The sequence below is a fragment of the Nerophis lumbriciformis genome, linkage group LG01, assembly GCF_033978685.3.
Source record: "Nerophis lumbriciformis linkage group LG01, RoL_Nlum_v2.1, whole genome shotgun sequence".
Taxonomy (NCBI): domain Eukaryota; kingdom Metazoa; phylum Chordata; class Actinopteri; order Syngnathiformes; family Syngnathidae; genus Nerophis; species Nerophis lumbriciformis.
This window is the reverse complement of record NC_084548.2, coordinates 73,245,001-73,263,945: the sequence shown is the minus strand read 5'-3', so window position 1 is coordinate 73,263,945 and position 18,945 is coordinate 73,245,001. Positions and strand designations below refer to the sequence as shown.

Sequence of the window (18,945 nt, the reverse complement as noted above, 5' to 3'; positions counted from 1 at the left end):
TCCCCCATGTTCATTTAAAACAAACAAATGTTCAAATAAAGTTGTCTCAGTTCAGTTCACTTTAGGTCTAGTCGTTAATTAGACTTGTGTAATGTGAACACAAAGTGATCCAGATTGACTTTGCCTTGTAAGTTCCTCTCAGTGTCCAAACTAAAAGTCACTTTTCTGAGTTTCTTTTTTCCAAGCGGACTGACTTTAATTTTTTAAATAAGTGGTTTCAGTTCAGTTCACTTCAGGTTTAGTAGTTCATTAGACAAGTGCAATGTGAACACAAAGTGATCCAGATTGACTTTGCCTTGTGTTTTCGTCATAGTGTTTAAATTAATGTGAACTAAGTTGCCGTTCTGATGATTTTTGAAGAAGACTGACATCAGTTTCAGAAGCAGTGGTCTCAGTTCGATTCACTTTAAGTCTAGTCGTTATTTTGACTTGTTCAATGTGAACATAAAGTGATTCAGATTGACTTAACTTTTGGTTTTCTTCATAGTTTCACAACTAATGTGAATGCAAAAACAACAAAGTCACTGTTCTGTAGTTTTTTTACAAGACTGATCTGAATTTCAAATAAAGTTGTCTCAGTTCAGTTCACTTTAGGTCTAGTCGTTAATTAGACTTGTGTAATGTGAACACAAAGTGATCCAGATTGACTTTGCCTTGTAAGTTCCTCTCAGTGTCTAAACTAAAAGTCACTTTTCTGAGTTTCTTTTTTCCAAGCGGACTGACTTAAATGTTTTAAATAAGTGGTTTCAATTCAGTTCAGGTTTAGTAGTTCATTAGTGCAATGTGAACACAAAGTGATCCAGATTGACTCTGCCTTGTGTTTTCGTGATAGTGTTTAAATTATTGTGGACTAAGTTGCTGTTCGGATGATTGTTTTTAAAAAAAACGCTGACTTCTGTTTCAAACGACGTGGTCTGAGTTCAGTTCACTTTAAGTCTAGTCATTAATGAAGCTCGTGTAATGTGAACACAAAATGATCCAGATTGACTTTGCCTTGTAAGTTCCTCTCAGTGTCTAAACTAAAAGTCACTTTTCTGAGTTTCTTTTTTCCAAGCGGACTGACTTAAATGTTTTAAATAAGTGGTTTCAATTCAGTTCAGTTCACTTCAGGTTTAGTAGTTCATTAGTGCAATGTGAACACAAAGTGATCCAGATTGACTCTGCATTGTGTTTTCGTGGTAGTGTTTAAATTATTGTGGACTAAGTTGCTGTTCTGATGATTGTTTTTAAAAAAACGCTGACTTCTGTTTCAAACGACGTGGTCTGAGTTCAGTTCACTTTAAGTCTAGTCATTAATTAAGCTTGTGTAATGTGAACACAAAGTGATCCAGATTGACTTTGCCTTGTAATTTCCTCTCAGTGTCTAAACTAAAAGTCACTTTTCTGAGTTTCTTTTTTCCAAGCGGACTGACTTAAATGTTTTAAATAAGTGGTTTCAATTCAGTTCAGTTCACTTCAGGTTTAGTAGTTCTTTAGACAAGTGCAATGTGAACACAAAGTAATCCAGATTGACTTTGCCTTGTGTTTTCGTCATATTGTTTAAATTAATGTGAACTAAGTCGCTGTTCTGATGATTTCTGAAGAAGACTGACATCAGTTTCAGAAGCAGTGGTCTCAGTTCGAATCACTTTAAGTCTAGTCGTTATTTTGACTTGTTCAATGTGAACATAAAGTGATTCAGATTGACTTAACTTTTGGTTTTCTTCATAGTTTCACAACTAATGTGAATGCAAAAACAACAAAGTCACTGTTCTGTAGTTTTTTTTTTACAAGACTGATCTGAATTTCAAATAAAGTTGTCTCAGTTTAGTTCACTTTAGGTCTAGTCGTTAATTAGACTTGTGTAATGTGAACACAAAGTGATCCAGATTGACTTTGCCTTGTAAGTTCCTCTCAGTGTCCAAACTAAAAGTCACTTTTCTGAGTTTCTTTTTTCCAAGCGGACTGACTTAAATGTTTTAAATAAGTGGTTTCAATTCAGTTCAGTTCACTTCAGGTTTAGTAGTTCATTAGACAAGTGCAATGTGAACACAAAGTAATCCAGATTGACTTTGCCTTGTGTTTTCGTCATAGTGTTTAAATTAATGTGAACTAAGTCGCTGTTCTGATGATTTCTGAAGAAGACTGACATCCGTTTCAGAAGCAGTGGTCTCAGTTCACTTTAAGTCTAGTCGTTATTTTGACTTGTTCAATGTGAACATAAAGTGATTCAGATTGACTTAACTTTTGGTTTTCTTCATAGTTTCACAACTAATGTGAATGCAAAAACAACAAAGTCACTGTTCTGTTTATTTTTTACAAGACTGATCTGAATTTCAAATAAAGTTGTCTCAGTTCAGTTCACTTTAGGTCTAGTCATTAATTAGACTTGTGTAATGTGAACACAAAGTGATCCAGATTGACTTTGCCTTGTAAGTTCCTTTCAGTGTCTAAACTAAAAGTCACTTTTCTGAGTTTCTTTTTTCCAAGCGGACTGACTTAAATGTTTTAAATAAGTGGTTTCAATTCAGTTCAGGTTTAGTAGTTCATTAGTGCAATGTGAACACAAAGTGATCCAGATTGACTCTGCCTTGTGTTTTCGTGGTAGTGTTTAAATTATTGTGGACTAAGTTGCTGTTCTGATGATTGTTTTTAAAAAAAAACGCTGACTTCTGTTTCAAACGACGTGGTCTGAGTTCAGTTCACTTTAAGTCTAGTCCTTAATTAAGCTTGTGTAATGTGAACACAAAGTGATCCAGATTGACTTTGCCTTGTAAGTTCCTCTCAGTGTCTAAACTAAAAGTCACTTTTCTGAGTTTCTTTTTTCCAAGCGGACTGACTTAAATGTTTTAAATAAGTGGTTTCAATTCAGTTCAGTTCACTTCAGGTTTAGTAGTTCATTAGACAAGTGCAATGTGAACACAAAGTGATCCAGATTGACTTTGCCTTGTGTTTTCGTCATAGTGTTTAAATTAATGTGAACTAAGTCGCTGTTCTGATGATTGTTTTTAAAAAAACGCTGACTTCTGTTTCAAACGACGTGGTCTGAGTTCAGTTCACTTTAAGTCTAGTCATTAATTAAGCTTGTGTAATGTGAACACAAAGTGATCCAGATTGACTTTGCCTCGTAATTTCCTCAGTGTCCAAACTAAAAGTCACTTTTCTGAGTTTCTTTTTTTCAAGCGGACTGACTTTAATTTTTTAAATAAGTGGTTTCAGTTCAGTTCACTTCAGGTTTAGTAGTTCATTAGACAAGTGCAATGTGAACACAAAGTGATCCAGATTGACTCTGCCTTGTGTTTTCGTGACAGTGTTTAAATTATTGTGGACTAAGTTGCTGTTCTGATGATTGTTTTTAAAAAAAACGCTGACTTCTGTTTCAAACGACGTGGCCTGAGTTCAGTTCACTTTAAGTCTAGTCATTAATTAAGCTTGTGTAATGTGAACACAAAGTGATCCAGATTGACTTTGCCTCGTAATTTCCTCAGTGTCCAAACTAAAAGTCACTTTTCTGAGTTTCTTTTTTTCAAGCAGACTGACTTAAATGTTTTAAATAAGTGGTTTCAATTCAGTTCAGGTTTAGTAGTTCATTAGTGCAATGTGAACACAAAGTGATCCAGATTGACTTTGCCTTGTGTTTTCGTGATAGTGTTTAAATTATTGTGGACTAAGTTGCTGTTCTGATGATTGTTTTTAAAAAAAACGCTGACTTCTGTTTCAAACGACGTGGTCTGAGTTCAGTTCACTTTAAGTCTAGTCATTAATGAAGCTTGTGTAATGTGAACACAAAGTGATCCAGATTGACTTTGCCTCGTAATTTCCTCAGTGTCCAAACTAAAAGTCACTTTTCTGAGTTTCTTTTTTTCAAGCAGACTGACTTAAATGTTTTAAATAAGTGGTTTCAATTCAGTTCAGGTTTAGTAGTTCATTAGTGCAATGTGAACACAAAGTGATCCAGATTGACTTTGCCTTGTGTTTTCGTGGTAGTGTTTAAATTATTGTGGACTAAGTTGCTGTTCTGATGATTGTTTTTTAAAAAAAACGCTGACTTCTGTTTCAAACGACGTCGTCTGAGTTCAGTTCACTTTAAGTCTAATCATTAATTAGACTTGTGTAATGTGAACACAAAGTGATCCAGATTGACTTTGCCTTGTAAGTTCCTCTCAGTTTCTCAACTAAAAGTCACTTTTCTGAGTTTCTTTTTTCCAAGCGGACTGACTTAAATGTTTTAAATAAGTGGTTTCAATTCAGTTCAGTTCACTTCAGGTTCAGTAGTTCATTAGACAAGTGCAATGTGAACACAAAGTGATCCAGATTCAATTTGCCTTGTGTTGCCCTTGAGTTGACTTAGGCCGCGTCACACTTAAAGGGGATCAGAACGTAAACCGGGTCCCTTTTAAGTGGTTTCACATCACTGGTTCGGTTTTTTTTTCTGATCCTAATCAGTTGATGGATTTTGGAGATGAAGGGTAGAATGTTTCCACAGACCCAAGGAATTTCTCTGATTATTGTGTTCACACCTCATCAAACCAACTGCACCAATATGGATTGCCAAGGACTAATGGAGGCAATGTGAACACAAAGTGGTCCAGGGACTACGTCTTATTAAATATGACACCTGTTCAACATACCTGTAGAGAACTGCCTTATCAACGCCGAAGGCACCAACGATCAGATCTGGAAAAATGCGTTAGTATGTTTAAAAAACATGTAAAAAAGACTAAAAACTGTATTTTTAAGGTCTATGTACCCGGATAACCGTTCCTGTCAAGGTCCTCAGCGCCTCGGAGTGCGAAGCCGAAACTGGCGGGGATTGAACCTGCGGCCCACTGGCCCGCGATCACCTGGGACGGCTTCTCTCGGAGACCGTGGGGGAAGCCGTTGTAGATGTAGACCAAACCCTGCTGGTCCTCCCCACCGAATGGACAGCTGACCGCCACGTCTGTGGAGAAGACATGTTAGGTCTTTAGGGCCACAATTGTAGTGCAGTTTAGTGATTTTACTGAGAAGTCACAACTGATTGAGCCCAGATAAAACAAGCACATTGTTTTTTGTTTTAGAGACATTTTGAAATAATGTTCTAATTGAAAATAACAACATATTTATATTTATTCAATTTTATTTATTTCCAAAATATTTTACCTTTAAATATTTTTTTGCAAATATTTATTATAACACATTTTCTATATTTTGATTGGTATATTTCTACATTATTTTATCTTATTTTTTAAAAAGATCTATCTTAATATTTAAAATTTGTATATTTGTAGTATACTTTTTTTTTTAATAAGTTTTACATTATATATTTTATACTTTTTATATATTTAATTCTATATATTCCTATTCTGATTGATCCCAGATAAAAACACACACATTGTTCTTTGTTTTAGAGACATTTTGAAATAATGTTCTAATTGAAAATAACAACATATTTATATTTATTCAATTTTATTTATTTCCAAAATATTTTACCTTTAAATATTTTTTTGCAAATATTTATTACAACACATTTTCTATATTTTGATTGGTATATTTCTACATTATTTTATCTTATTTTTTAAAAAGATCTATCTTAATATTTAAAATTTGTATAGCTGTAGTATACTTTTTACATTATATATTTTATACTTTTTATATATTTAATTCTATATAGTCCTATTCTGATTGATCCCAGATAAAAACACACACATTGTTCTTTGTTTTAGAGACATTTTGAAATAATGTTCTAATTGAAAATAACAACATATTTGTATTTATTAAATTTTATTTATTTCCAAAATAGTTTTACCTTTAAATATTTATTATATAATTTTTTTTGAAACACTTTTTCTATATTTTAATTGGTATATTTCTACATTCTCTTATCTTATTTTTTTTTTAAATGTATCTTAATATTTTATATTTTTAATATTTGTAGTTTACTTTTTTATATGTTTTACATCACATATTTTATACTTTACATATTTTCTACATATTCAATTCTATAAGTTCCCATTCTGATTGAACCCAGAACAAACACACACATTGTTCTTTGTTTTAGTGACATTTTGAAATAATGTTGTAATTAAGAAAAACTAAATATTTTTATTTATAATTTATTTATTTATTTCCAAAATATTTTACCTTTAAATATTTTTTTGCAAATATTTATTATAACACATTTTCTATATTTTAATGGGTATATTTCTACATTATTTTATCTTATTTTTTAAAAAGATCTATCTTAATATTTAAAATTTGTATATTTGTAGTATACTTTTTTTATAAGTTTTATATTATATATTTTATACTTTTTATATATTTAATTCTATATAGTCCTATTCTGATTGATCCCAGATAAAAACACACACATTGTTCTTTGTTTTAGAGACATTTTGAAATAATGTTCTTATTGAAAATAACAACATATTTGTATTTATTCAATTTTATTTATTTCCAAAATAGTTTTACCTTTAAATATTTATTATATAAATTTTTTTAAACACCTTTTCTATATTTTAATTGGTATATTTCTACATTCTCTTATCTTATTTTTTTTTTAAATGTATCTTAATATTTTATATTTTTAATATTTGTAGTTTACTTTTTTATATGTTTTACATCACATATTTTATACTTTACATATTTTCTACATATTCAATTCTATAAGTTCCCATTCTGATTGAACCCAGAACAAACACACACATTGTTCTTTGTTTTAGTGACATTTTGAAATAATGTTGTAATTAAGAAAAACTAAATATTTTTATTTATAATTTATTTATTTATTTCCAAAATATTTTACCTTTAAATATTTTTTTGCAAATATTTATTATAACACATTTTCTATATTTTAATTGGTATATTTCTACATTATTTTATCTTATTTTCAAAAAGATCTATCTTAATATTTAAAATGTGTATATTTGTAGTATACTTTTTTTGTAAGTTTTACATTATATATTTTATACTTTTTATATATTTAATTCTATATAGTCCTATTCTGATTGATCCCAGATAAAAACACACACATTGTTCTTTGTTTTAGAGACATTTTGAAATAATGTTCTAATTGAAAATAACAACATATTTGTATTTATTCAATTTTATTTATTTCCAAAATAGTTTTACCTTTAAATATTTATTATATAATTTTTTTTAAACACCTTTTCTATATTTTAATTGGTATATTTCTACATTTTCTTATCTTATTTTTTAAAAAGATGTATCTTAATAATTAGAGATGCTACCTCAGTAGAAGCATTTAAGTCCCATCTTAAAACTCATTTGTATACTCTAGCCTTTAAATAGCCCCCCTGTTAGACCAGTTGATCTGCCGTTTCTTTTCTTTTCTCCTCTGCTCCCCTTTTCCTTGAGGGGGGGGGGGGGGGGGGGCACAGGTCCGGTGGCCATGGATGAAGTGCTGGCTGTCCAGAGTCGGGACCCGGGGTGGACCGCTCGCCTGTGCATCGGCTGGGAACATCTCTGCGCTGCTGACCCGTCTCCGCTCGGGATGGTGTCCTGCTGGCCCCACTATGGACTGGACTCTTACTATTATGTTGGATCCACTATGGACTGGACTCTCACAATATTATGTCAGACCCACTCGACATCCATTGCTTTCGGTCTCCCCTAGAGGGGGGGGGGGGGGGGTACCCACATATGCGGTCCTCTCCAAGGTTTCTCATAGTCATTCACATCGACGTCCCACTGGGGTGAGTTTTTCCTTGCCCGTATGTGGGCTTTGTACCGAGGATGTCGTTGTGGCTTGTGCAGCCCTTTGAGACACTTGTGATTTAGGGCTATATAAATAAAGATTGATTGATTGATTGATTGATCTTAATATTTTATATTTTTAATATTTGTAGTATACTTTTTTATATGTTTTACATCACATATTTTATACTTTTTACATATTTTCTACATATTCAATTCTACAGGTAAAAGCCAGTAAATTAGAATATTTAGAAAAACTTGATTTATTTCAGTAATTGCATTCAAAAGGTGTAACTTGTACATTATATTTATTCATTGCACACAGACTGATGCATTCAAATGTTTACTTCATTTAATTTTGATGATTTGAAGTGGCAACAAATGAAAATCCAAAATTCCGTGTGTCACAAAATTAGAATATTACTTAAGGCTAATACAAAAAAGGGAAACAGAGTGGACCGACACCAGCAGATGACATGGCACCCCAAACCATCACCCAACCATGCAAATTTTGCATTTCCTTTGGAAATCGAGGTCCCAGAGTCTGGAGGAAGACAGGAGAGGCACAGGATCCACGTTGCCTGAAGTCTAGTGTAAAGTTTCCACCATCAGTGATGGTTTGGGGTGCCATGTCATCTGCTGGTGTCGGTCCACTCTGTTTCCTGAGATCCAGGGTCAACGCAGCCGTCTACCAGCAAGTTTTAGAGCACTTCATGCTTCCTGCTGCTGACCTGCTCTATGGAGATGGAGATTTCAAGTTCCAACAGGACTTGGCGCCTGCACACAGCGCAAAATCTACCCGTGCCTGGTTTACGGACCATGGTATTTCTGTTCTAAATTGGCCCGCCAACTCCCCTGACCTTAGCCCCATAGAAAATCTGTGGGGTATTGTGAAAAGGAAGATGCAGAATGCCAGACCCAAAAACGCAGAAGAGTTGAAGGCCACTATCAGAGCAACCTGGGCTCTCATAACACCTGAGCAGTGCCAGAAACTCATCGACTCCATGCCACGCCGCATTAACGCAGTAATTGAGGCAAAAGGAGCTCCAACCAAGTATTGAGTATTGTACATGCTCATATTTTTCATTTTCATACTTTTCAGTTGGCCAACATTTCTAAAAATCCCTTTTTTGTATTAGCCTTAAGTAATATTCTAATTTTGTGACACACGGAATTTTGGATTTTCATTTGTTGCCACTTCAAATCATCAAAATTAAATGAAATAAACATTTGAATGCATCAGTCTGTGTGCAATGAATAAATATAATGTACAAGTTACACCTTTTGAATGCAATTACTGAAATAAATCAAGTTTTTCAAAATATTCTAATTTACTGGCTTTAACCTGTATATGTTCCCATTCTGATTGAACCCAGAACAAACACACACATTGTTCTTTGTTTTAGTGACATTTTGAAATAATTTTGTAATTAAGAAAAACCAAATATTTTTATTTATAAATTTTTTATTTATTTCAAAAATAGTTTTACCTTAAAATGTTTTTTGTGCAAATATTTATTATATATTTTATTTAAAAAAAAACTTTTATATATTTTACTTGATATATTTCTACATTGTTTTATCTTATTTTTTTTAAATATCTATCTTAATATTTTACATTTTTATATTGGTAGTATACTTTTTTTATATGTTTTACATCATATAATTTATACTTTTTACATATTTTCTACATATTCAATTCTATATATTCCTATTCTGATTGATCCCAGAAAAACCACACACATTGTTCTTTGTTTTAGTGACATTTTGAAATAATGTTCTAATTGAAAAAACAATATATTTTTATTTATTCAATTTTGATTATTTAAAAAATATTTTTACCTTTAAATATTTTTTTGCAAATATTTATTATATACAAAAAATTTAAAACACCTTTTATATATTTTAATTGATATATTTCTATATTGTTTTATCTTATTTTTTAAAAAGGTCTATCTTAATATTTTAAATTTTTATACTTGTAGTATACTTTTTTAATATGTTTTACATTATATATTTTATACTTTTTATATATTTTCTACATATTTAATTCTATATTCTATTCTGATTGATCCCAGATAAAACACACACATTGTTCTTTGTTTTAGTGACGTATTGAAATAATGTTCTAATTGAAATAAAAAACATGTTTGTATTTATTCAATTTAATTTATTTCAAAAATATTTTTACCTTTAAATATTTTTTTTAAATATTTATTATATATTTTATTTAAAAAAAAAAACCTTTTATATATTTTACTTCATATACTTCTACATTGTTTTATTTATTTATTTTTTAAGTCTATCTTAATATTTTAAATTTTTATATTTGTAGTACACTTTTTTTTATAGGTTTAACATGATATATTTTGTACTTTTTATATATTTTATACATATTCAATTCTATATATTTCTATTCTGATTGAACCCAGAAAAAACACACACATTGTTCTTTGTTTTAGGGACAGTTTGAAATAATGTTCTGATTGAAAATAACAACATAATTATATTTATTCAATTTTATTTATTTCCAAAATATTTTTTTGCAAATATTTATTATATTTTTTTTTTTAAACACCTTTTCTATATTTTAATTGGTATATTTCTACATTCTTTTATCTTATTTTTTAAAAAGATCTATCTTAATATTGTATATTCTAATATTTGTAGTATACTTTTTATATAAGTTTTACATCATATATTTTATACTTTTTATATATTTAATTCTATATATTCCTATTCTGATTGATCCCAGATAAAACACACACATTGTTCTTTGTTTTAGTGACATTTTAAAATAATGTTTTAATTGAAAAAAAAACTACATATTTTTATTTATTAAATTGTATTTATTTCAAAAAATATTTTGACCTTTAAATATTTTTTTGCAAATATGTATTATATATTTTATTTTTAAAACACCTTTTATACATTATACTTGATATATTTCTACATTGTTTTATCTTGGGGTTTTTTAAAGATCTATCTTACTATTTTATGATTTTATATTTGTAGTATAATTTTGTATATGTTTTACATTATATATTTTGTACTTTTTACATATTTTATACATATTCAATTCTATATATTTCTATTCTGATTGATCCCAGAAAAAACACACACATTGTTCTTTGTTTTAGTGACATTCTGAAATAATGTTATAATTGAAAATAACAACATATTTGTATTTATACAATTTTATTTATTTCAAAAATATTATTACCTTTAAATATTTTTTTGCAAATATTTATTATATATTTAATTTTTAAAACACCTTTTATACATTTTACTTTATATATTTCTACATTGCTTCATCTTATTTTTTTAAAAAGATCTATCTTAATATTTTATGATTTTATATTTGTAGTATACTTTTTTATATGTTTTACATTACATATTTTGTACTTTTTATATATTTTATGCATATTCAATTCTATATATTCCTATTCTGATTGATCCCAGAAAAAACACACACATTGTTCTTTGTTTTAGGGACATTTTGAAATAATGTTCTAATTGATAAAAAACAACATATTTTTATTTATTCAATTTTATTTATTTAAAAAAATATTTTTACCTTTAAATATTTTTTGCAAATATTTATAATATATTTAATTTTTAAAACACATTTTATATATTTTACTTGATATATTTCTACCTTGTTTTATCTTATTTTTTAAAAAGATAAAATACTTTTTTACATGTTTTAGTAGTTAATAGTCATTTTATTTCAGACCCAGGGGATCCATATCACAAGAAAAAACATACAATGATGTAACACAAATAAAAGAAATACAAGCAAAAATAAAATAAATAAAAACTCGTATATGAAAAGAAAAATAAGTAAAACATTTAAAATGTATAATAAAAAATGCTACATTATATATTTTATACTTTTTATATATTTTCTACAAATGTATATCCATCCCATCCATTTTCTACATATGTTTTAATTTATTTTAATTTTTGATATATTATATATATAAATTATATATTTATTATATATTTTCTACATATTCAATCCTATATATTCCGATTATTATTATTAATATTTCAGTAACATATTTTGAATATTTCTAGATTGATCTTATATATTTTGAATATATGTTATTTTATTTTTTAGCACAAAAAAATATTTTATTTTCATAAATTAAAAAAATGTAAACAGAAATTGCCATTTTCTGTCCCTTTTAAATTATGAAACATACAGAATAATAATATATTTATAATATGATGAATATGACCTTCAACCTCAGCTACTTTAACAATAATGGGTCAGTTTTCTTTTCAGAATTACAAATGTGTGGCTGTAGACAACCCACTGAGAATTTCTAATTTATAATTCTGTAAATATGTTGATGTAGCATTAAAGTAAATAAATCGCGTTAAGTCCTTTAACCTTCTCACCGTTGAAGCCATCCTGGTTGAGATCTCCCAGCGGCGCCACGGTGCTGCCAAATCTCCCAAACACCTGAGCGCCGGTCAGGTGAGGCAGGCTGAGCTCCAGGCTCAGGGGCGCGCGCTGCAGGTAAACGTAGACGCGTCCCACTTCTTCCAGGCGGCCGTCGGACCCCCGCGTCATGAACATGGGGGCGCCCACCAGCAGGTCCGCCATCCTGCAGACACAACGGCGGTTTGGACTCGAGACACTTTGACGCCATAAGGTGTAACGACTCGGCGGTGGCCTTCAATTCTCACCCGTCGCTGTTGATGTCGGTGGTCGCCACCGCGTAGCCGAAATAGGATCCCATCTGGAGAGAAAGACCACCAGCACGTGTTATAGCTACGTCTGTCATTTCAATAACAACAACAACAAACTTAGTTTATATTTAGGGCAAAATAGTTTCACACCAAAAGTACCAAAGAGGCTAATTTCACTGGCTTTGGGAACCTCACTCCATTCATTTTCCACCAGTTTGTGTTGTACCGTATTTTCCGCACTATTAGCCGCACCTAAAAACCACAAATTTACTCAAAAGCTGACAGTGCGGCTTATAACCCGGTGCGCTTTATATATGGATTAATATTAAGATTCATTTTCATAAAGTTTCGGTCTCGCAACTACGGTAAACAGCCGCCATCTTTTTTCCCCGTAGAACAGGAAGCGCTTCTTCTTCTACGCAAGCAACCGCCAAGGTAAGCACCCGCCCCCATAGAACAGGAAGAGCTTCTTCTTCTACTGTAAGCAACCACCCGCCCGCGTAGAAGAAGAAAAAGCGCGCGGATATTACCGTACGTTTCATTTCCTTTGTGTGTTTACATCTGTAAAGACCAGACCACAAAATGGCTCCTACTAAGCGACACGCGTATAACGCAGAATTTAAACTTAAGGCAATAAGTCATGCCGAAGAACACGGAAATAGAGCAGCAGCAAGAGAATATAACATAAATGAATCAATGGTGCGTAGGTGGAGGAAGCAAGAAGATGACCTGCGCCAGGTAAAGAAGACAAAACAGAGTTTCCGAGGGAACAAAGCAAGATGGCAACTGTTGGAGGACAAACTCGAACAGTGGGTTGTTGACCAGAGAGCAGCAAGCAGAAGTGTCAGCACCATCACTATTCGAATGAAGGCAACAGCGCTAGCAAGCGAACTTCACCTGGATGATTTTAAAGGTGGTGCTTCTTGGTGTTTCCGGTTCATGAAAAGACGCAATCTCTCCATCCGCACACGGACTACTATTTCACAGCAACTGCCTAAAGACTTTCAAGAAAAGCTGGCTACTTTCCGTGCATATTGTAAAAACAAGATAGCTGAAAAAAAGATCCGGCCAGAGAACATTATCAACATGGACGAGGTTCCACTGACTTTTGATATTCCTGTGAACCGCACTGTGGATACAACGGGAGCACGTACGGTGAATATTCGCACCACAGGGAATGAGAAGTCATCCTTCACTGTGGTTCTAGCTTGCCATGCTAATGGCCAGAAACTTCCACCCATGGTGATATTCAAAAGGAAGACCTTGCCAAAAGAGACCTTTCCAGCCGGCGTCATCATAAAAGCTAACTCGAAGGGATGGATGGATGAAGAAAAGATGAGCGAGTGGTTAAGGGAAGTTTACGCGAAGAGGCCGGGTGGCTTTTTTCACGCAGCTCCGTCCATGTTGATATACGACTCCATGCGCGCCCACATCACAGATGGTGTCAAAAAACAAGTGAAGCACACAAATACAACACTCGCCGTCATTCCGGGTGGATTAACCAAAGAACTCCAACCGCTGGATATTGGTGTCAACGGGGCATTCAAAGCACGACTGCGAACGGCGTGGGAACAATGGATGACCGAAGGCGAACACACCTTCACTAAGACAGGGAGACAGCACCGGACGACATACGCCAACATCTGCCAGTGGATCGTAAATGCCTGGGCAGATATTTCGGTCACAACTGTGGTCCGAGCTTTCCGGAAGGCAGGATTCACAGAACTGCTGGACAACAACAGCGACACTGACTCCGATGACTTCGACGAGACGGAGCCGGCCATTTTGGATCCCACATTCGCCCAACTTTTCAATTCGGACACCGAAGGAGAATAATTCGAGGGATTTATGAATGAAGAATAACTTCAGAAAGTGAGCGTTATGTTTATTTTGTGTGTTGTGACATTAACGTTCGAGCAACATTATGTTGCTATTGCTCTGCACTATTTTGAATTTTACTATGTTTGTGATTGCACATTTGCGTACATTTTGGGAGTGAACAGAGTTGTTAGAACGCTGGTTTTTAATATATTATTCAAGTTTGACTGACCTATCTGACTGTTTTTTTGACATTCCTTTAGCGCAGTTAGATGCGGCTTATAACACGGGGCGGCTTATAGGTGGACAAAGTTTTGAAATATGCCGTTCATTGAAGGCGCGGCTTATAACCCAGGGCGCCTTATGGTGCGGAAAATACGGTAGCTATGTATAGGATTGCAATACTAACAATACATTTTTTTAGTTTAAAATAGTTTCACAGCAAAGTATCAAAGTTGAGGGGATGCAAAGAGGCTAATTTCATCAGCTTTGGGAACCTCACTCCATCCATTTTCCACCGGTTTGTGTTGTATACACAGTATTATGTCATTGCAATACTAACAACACACCTGGTTATTTAATTTAGTTCAAAACACTTCCACACCAAAAGTATCAAACTGGAGGGTATGCAAAGAGGCTAATTTCATCAGTTTTGGGAACCTCACTCCATCCATTTCCCATCAATCTGTGTTTTAGATATGTATGTGAGTGCAAAACTAACACCAAAATAGGCTATTTTTTGTTCAAAATAGTTCCACACCAAAGTACCAACGTTGAAAGGATGCAAAGAGGCGGATTTCATCAGCTTTGGGAACCTCACTCCATCCATTTTCCACCGGTTTGTGCTGTAGACACAGCATTTTGTGATTGCACAACTAACAACACACCTGGTTATTTATTTTAGTTCAAAATAGTTCCACACCAAAAGTACCAAAGTGGAGGGTATGCAAAGAGGCTAATTTAATCAGTTTTGGGAACCTCACTCCATCCATTTCCCATCAATCTGTGTTTTAGATATGTATGTGAGTGCAAAACTAACACCAAAATAGGCTATTTTTTGTTCAAAATAGTTCCACACCAAAGTACCAACATTGAAAGGATGCAAAGAGGCGGATTTCATCAGCTTTGGGAACCTCACTCCATCCATTTTCCATAAGTCTGTGTTGTAGATAGGTGTGTGATAGCAATACTAACAACAAACTATTTTAGTTCAAAATAGTCCAACACCAAAAGTACCAAAATTGAAAGAATGCAAAGAAGCTTATTTCATCAACTTTGGGAACCTCACTCCATACATTTTCCATAAGTCTGTGTTGTAGATATGTATGTGATAGCAAGACTAACAACAAACATTGTTATTTTTTTTGTTCAAAATATTTCCACACCAAAAGTACCAAAGTTGAAGGGATGCAAAGAGGCTAATTTAATCAACTTTGGGAACCTCACTCCATCCATTTTCTATCCGTCTGTGTTGTAGATAGGTGTGTGATAGCAATACTAACAACAAACTATTTTAGTTCAAAATAGTCCAACACCAAAAGTACCAAAATTGAAAGAATGCAAAGAAACTAATTTCATCAACTTTGGGAACCTCACTCCATACATTTTCCATAAGTCTGTGTTGTAGATATGTATGTGATAGCACGACTAACAACAAACTATTTTAAGTTCAAAATAGTCCAACACCAAAAGTACCAAAGTTGAAGGGATGCAGAGAGGCTAATTTCATCAGCTTTGGGAACCTCACTCCATCCATTTCCCAACAATCTGTGTTTTAGATATGTACGTGAGTGCAAAACTAACACCAAAATAGGCTATTTTTTTTGTTCAAAATAGTTCCACACCAAAAGTACCAAAGTTGAAGGGATGCAAAGAGGCTAATTTAATCAACTTTGGGAACCTCACTCCATCCATTTTCTATCCGTCTGTGTTGTAGATAGGTGCGTGATCGCAATACTAACAACAAACTATTTTAGTTCAAAATAGTCCAACACCAAAAGTACCAAAATTGAAAGAATGCAAAGAAGCTAATTTCATCAACTTTGGGAACCTCACTCTATACATTTTCTATCCTTCTGTGTTGTAGACATGTATGTGATAGCACGACATTGTTATTTTTTTTGTTCCAAATAGTTCCACACCAAAAGTACCAAAGTTGAAGGGATGCCAAGATTGATTTAATCAGTTTTGGGAACCTCACTCCATCCATTTTCCATCAATCTGTGTTTTAGATATGTATGTGAGTGCAATACTAACACCAAAATAGGCTATTTTTAGTTCAAAGTAGTTCCACACAAAAATAAAGCAAAGAAGATAACATTAACAGCCTTTGGAACCTCACTCCATTCACTTCACACCAGTTTGTGTTGCAGCTATATATGTGATTGCAATACTAACAACACACTTTGTTACTTTATAGTTCAAAATAGTCCAACACCAAAAGTACCAAAGTTGAAGGGATGCAAAGAGGCTAATTTTATCAGCTTTTGTAACCTGACTCCAACCATTGTCCATCAATCTGTGTTTTAGATATGTATGTGATTGCAATACTAACACCAAAAAATTTTAGTTTTTTTTTGTTCAAAATAGTTCCACACCAAAGTACCAAAGTTGAAAGGATGCAAAGAGGCGGATTTCATCAGTTTTGGGAACCTCACTCCATACATTTTCCATCAATCTGTGTCGTAGATATATGTATGTGATTGCAATACTAACAACAAACTATTTTAAGTTCAAAATAGTCCAACACCAAAAGTACCAAAGTTGAAGGGATGCAGAGAGGCTAATTTCATCAGCTTTGGGAACCTGACTCCACCCATTTCCCATCAAGCTGTGTTGTAGATATGTATGTGAGTGCAAAACTAACACCAAAATAGGCTATTTTTTGTTCAAAATAGTTCCACACCAAAGTACCAACATTGAAAGGAGGCAAAGAGGCGGATTTCATTAGCTTTGGGAACCTCACTCCATCCATTTTCCACCAGTTTGTGCTGTAGACACAGTATTATGTGATTGCAATACTAACAACACACCTGGTTATTTAATTTAGTTCAAAACACTTCCACACCAAAAGTATCAAAGTGGAGGGTATGCAAAGAGGCTAATTTCATCAGTTTTGGGAACCTCACTCCATCCTTTTACCATCAATCTGTGTTTTAGATATGTATGTGAGTGCAAAACTAACACCAAAATAGGCTATTTTTTGTTCAAAATAGTTCCACACCAAAGTACCAACATTGAAAGGATGCAAAGAGGTGGATTTCATCAGCTTTGGGAACCTCACTCCATCCATTTTCCACCAGTTTGTGCTGTAGACACAGTATTATGTGATTGCAATACTAACAACACACCTGGTTATTTAATTTAGTTCAAAACACTTCCACATCAAAGTATCAAAGTGGAAGGCAAAGAGGCTAATTTCATCAGTTTTGGGAACCTCACTCCATTCATTTTACACCAGTTTGTGTTGTAGCTATGTATAGGATTGCAATACTAACAATACATTTTTTTAGTTTAAAATAGTTTCACAGCAAAGTATCAAAGTTGAGGGGATGCAACAAGGCTAATTTCATCAGCTTTGGGAACCTCACTCCATCCATTTTCCACCGGTTTGTGCTGTAGACAAAGTATTATGTGATTGCACAACTAACAACAAACCTGGTTATTTATTTTAGTTCAAAACTGTTCCACACCAAAAGTATTAAAGTGGAGGGCATGCAAAGAGGCTAATTTCATCAACTTTGGGAACCTCACTCCATCCATTTTCTATCCTTCTGTGTTGTAGATATGTATGTGATAGCACGACTAACAACAAACTATTTTTAGTTCAAAATAGTCTAAAAAGTACCAACATTTAAAGAGTGCAAAGAGGCTGATTTCATCAACTTTGGGAACCTCACTCCATCCATTTTCTATCCTTCTGTGTTGTAGATATGTATGTGATAGCACGACTAACAACAAACTATTTTTAGTTCAAAATAGTCCAAAAGTACCAAAGTTGAAGGGATGCAAAGAGGCGGATTTGATCAACTTTGGGAACCTCACTCCATCCATTTTCTATCCTTCTGTGTTGTAGATATGTATGTGATAGCACGACTAACAACAAACTATTTTTAGTTCAAAATAGTCCAAAAGTACCAAAGTTGAAGGGATGCAAAGAGGCTGATTTCATCAACTTTGGGAACCTCACTCCATCCGTTTTCTATCCTTCTGTGTTGTCGATATGTATGTGATAGCACGACTAACAACAAACTATTTTTAGTTCAAAATAGTCTAAAAAGTACCAAAATGGAAATAATGCAAAGAGGCTAATTTCATCAACTTTGGGAACCTCACTCCATCCATTTTCTATCCTTCTGTGTTGTAGATATGTATGTGATAGCACGACTAACAACAAACTATTTTTAGTTCAAAATAGTCCAAAAGTACCAAAGTTGAAGGGATGCAAAGAGGCGGATTTGATCAACTTTGGGAACCTCACTCCATCCATTTTCTATCCTTCTGTGTTGTCGATATGTATGTGATAGCACGACTAACAACAAACTATTTTTAGTTCAAAACAGTCCAAAAGTACCAAAGTTGAAGGGATGCAAAGAGGCTAATTTCATCAACTTTGGGAACCTCACTCCATCCATTTTCTATCCTTCTGTGTTGTCGATATGTATGTGATAGCACGACTAACAACAAACTATTTTTAGTTCAAAATAGTCTAAAAAGTACCAACATTTAAAGAGTGCAAAGAGGCTAATTTCA

The 18,945-nt window shown here is 33.1% G+C and overlaps 1 protein-coding gene across 1 annotated transcript in view; it reads right to left on the bottom strand.

Annotated features, from left to right (window-relative positions):
* The window catches only part of itga5 (integrin, alpha 5 (fibronectin receptor, alpha polypeptide)), a 267,873-nt gene that overhangs the window by 96,215 nt on the left and 152,713 nt on the right, over positions 1 to 18,945 (bottom strand). Inside the window, exons 11-14 of the mRNA XM_061925617.2 lie at positions 12,373 to 12,425; positions 12,082 to 12,290; positions 4,730 to 4,921; positions 4,611 to 4,656 (exon numbers count right to left, since the gene is read on the bottom strand). Of these exons, the coding sequence (XP_061781601.1) occupies positions 4,611 to 4,656; positions 4,730 to 4,921; positions 12,082 to 12,290; positions 12,373 to 12,425 (500 nt within the window). The remainder of the gene's footprint in view (positions 1 to 4,610; positions 4,657 to 4,729; positions 4,922 to 12,081; positions 12,291 to 12,372; positions 12,426 to 18,945) is intronic.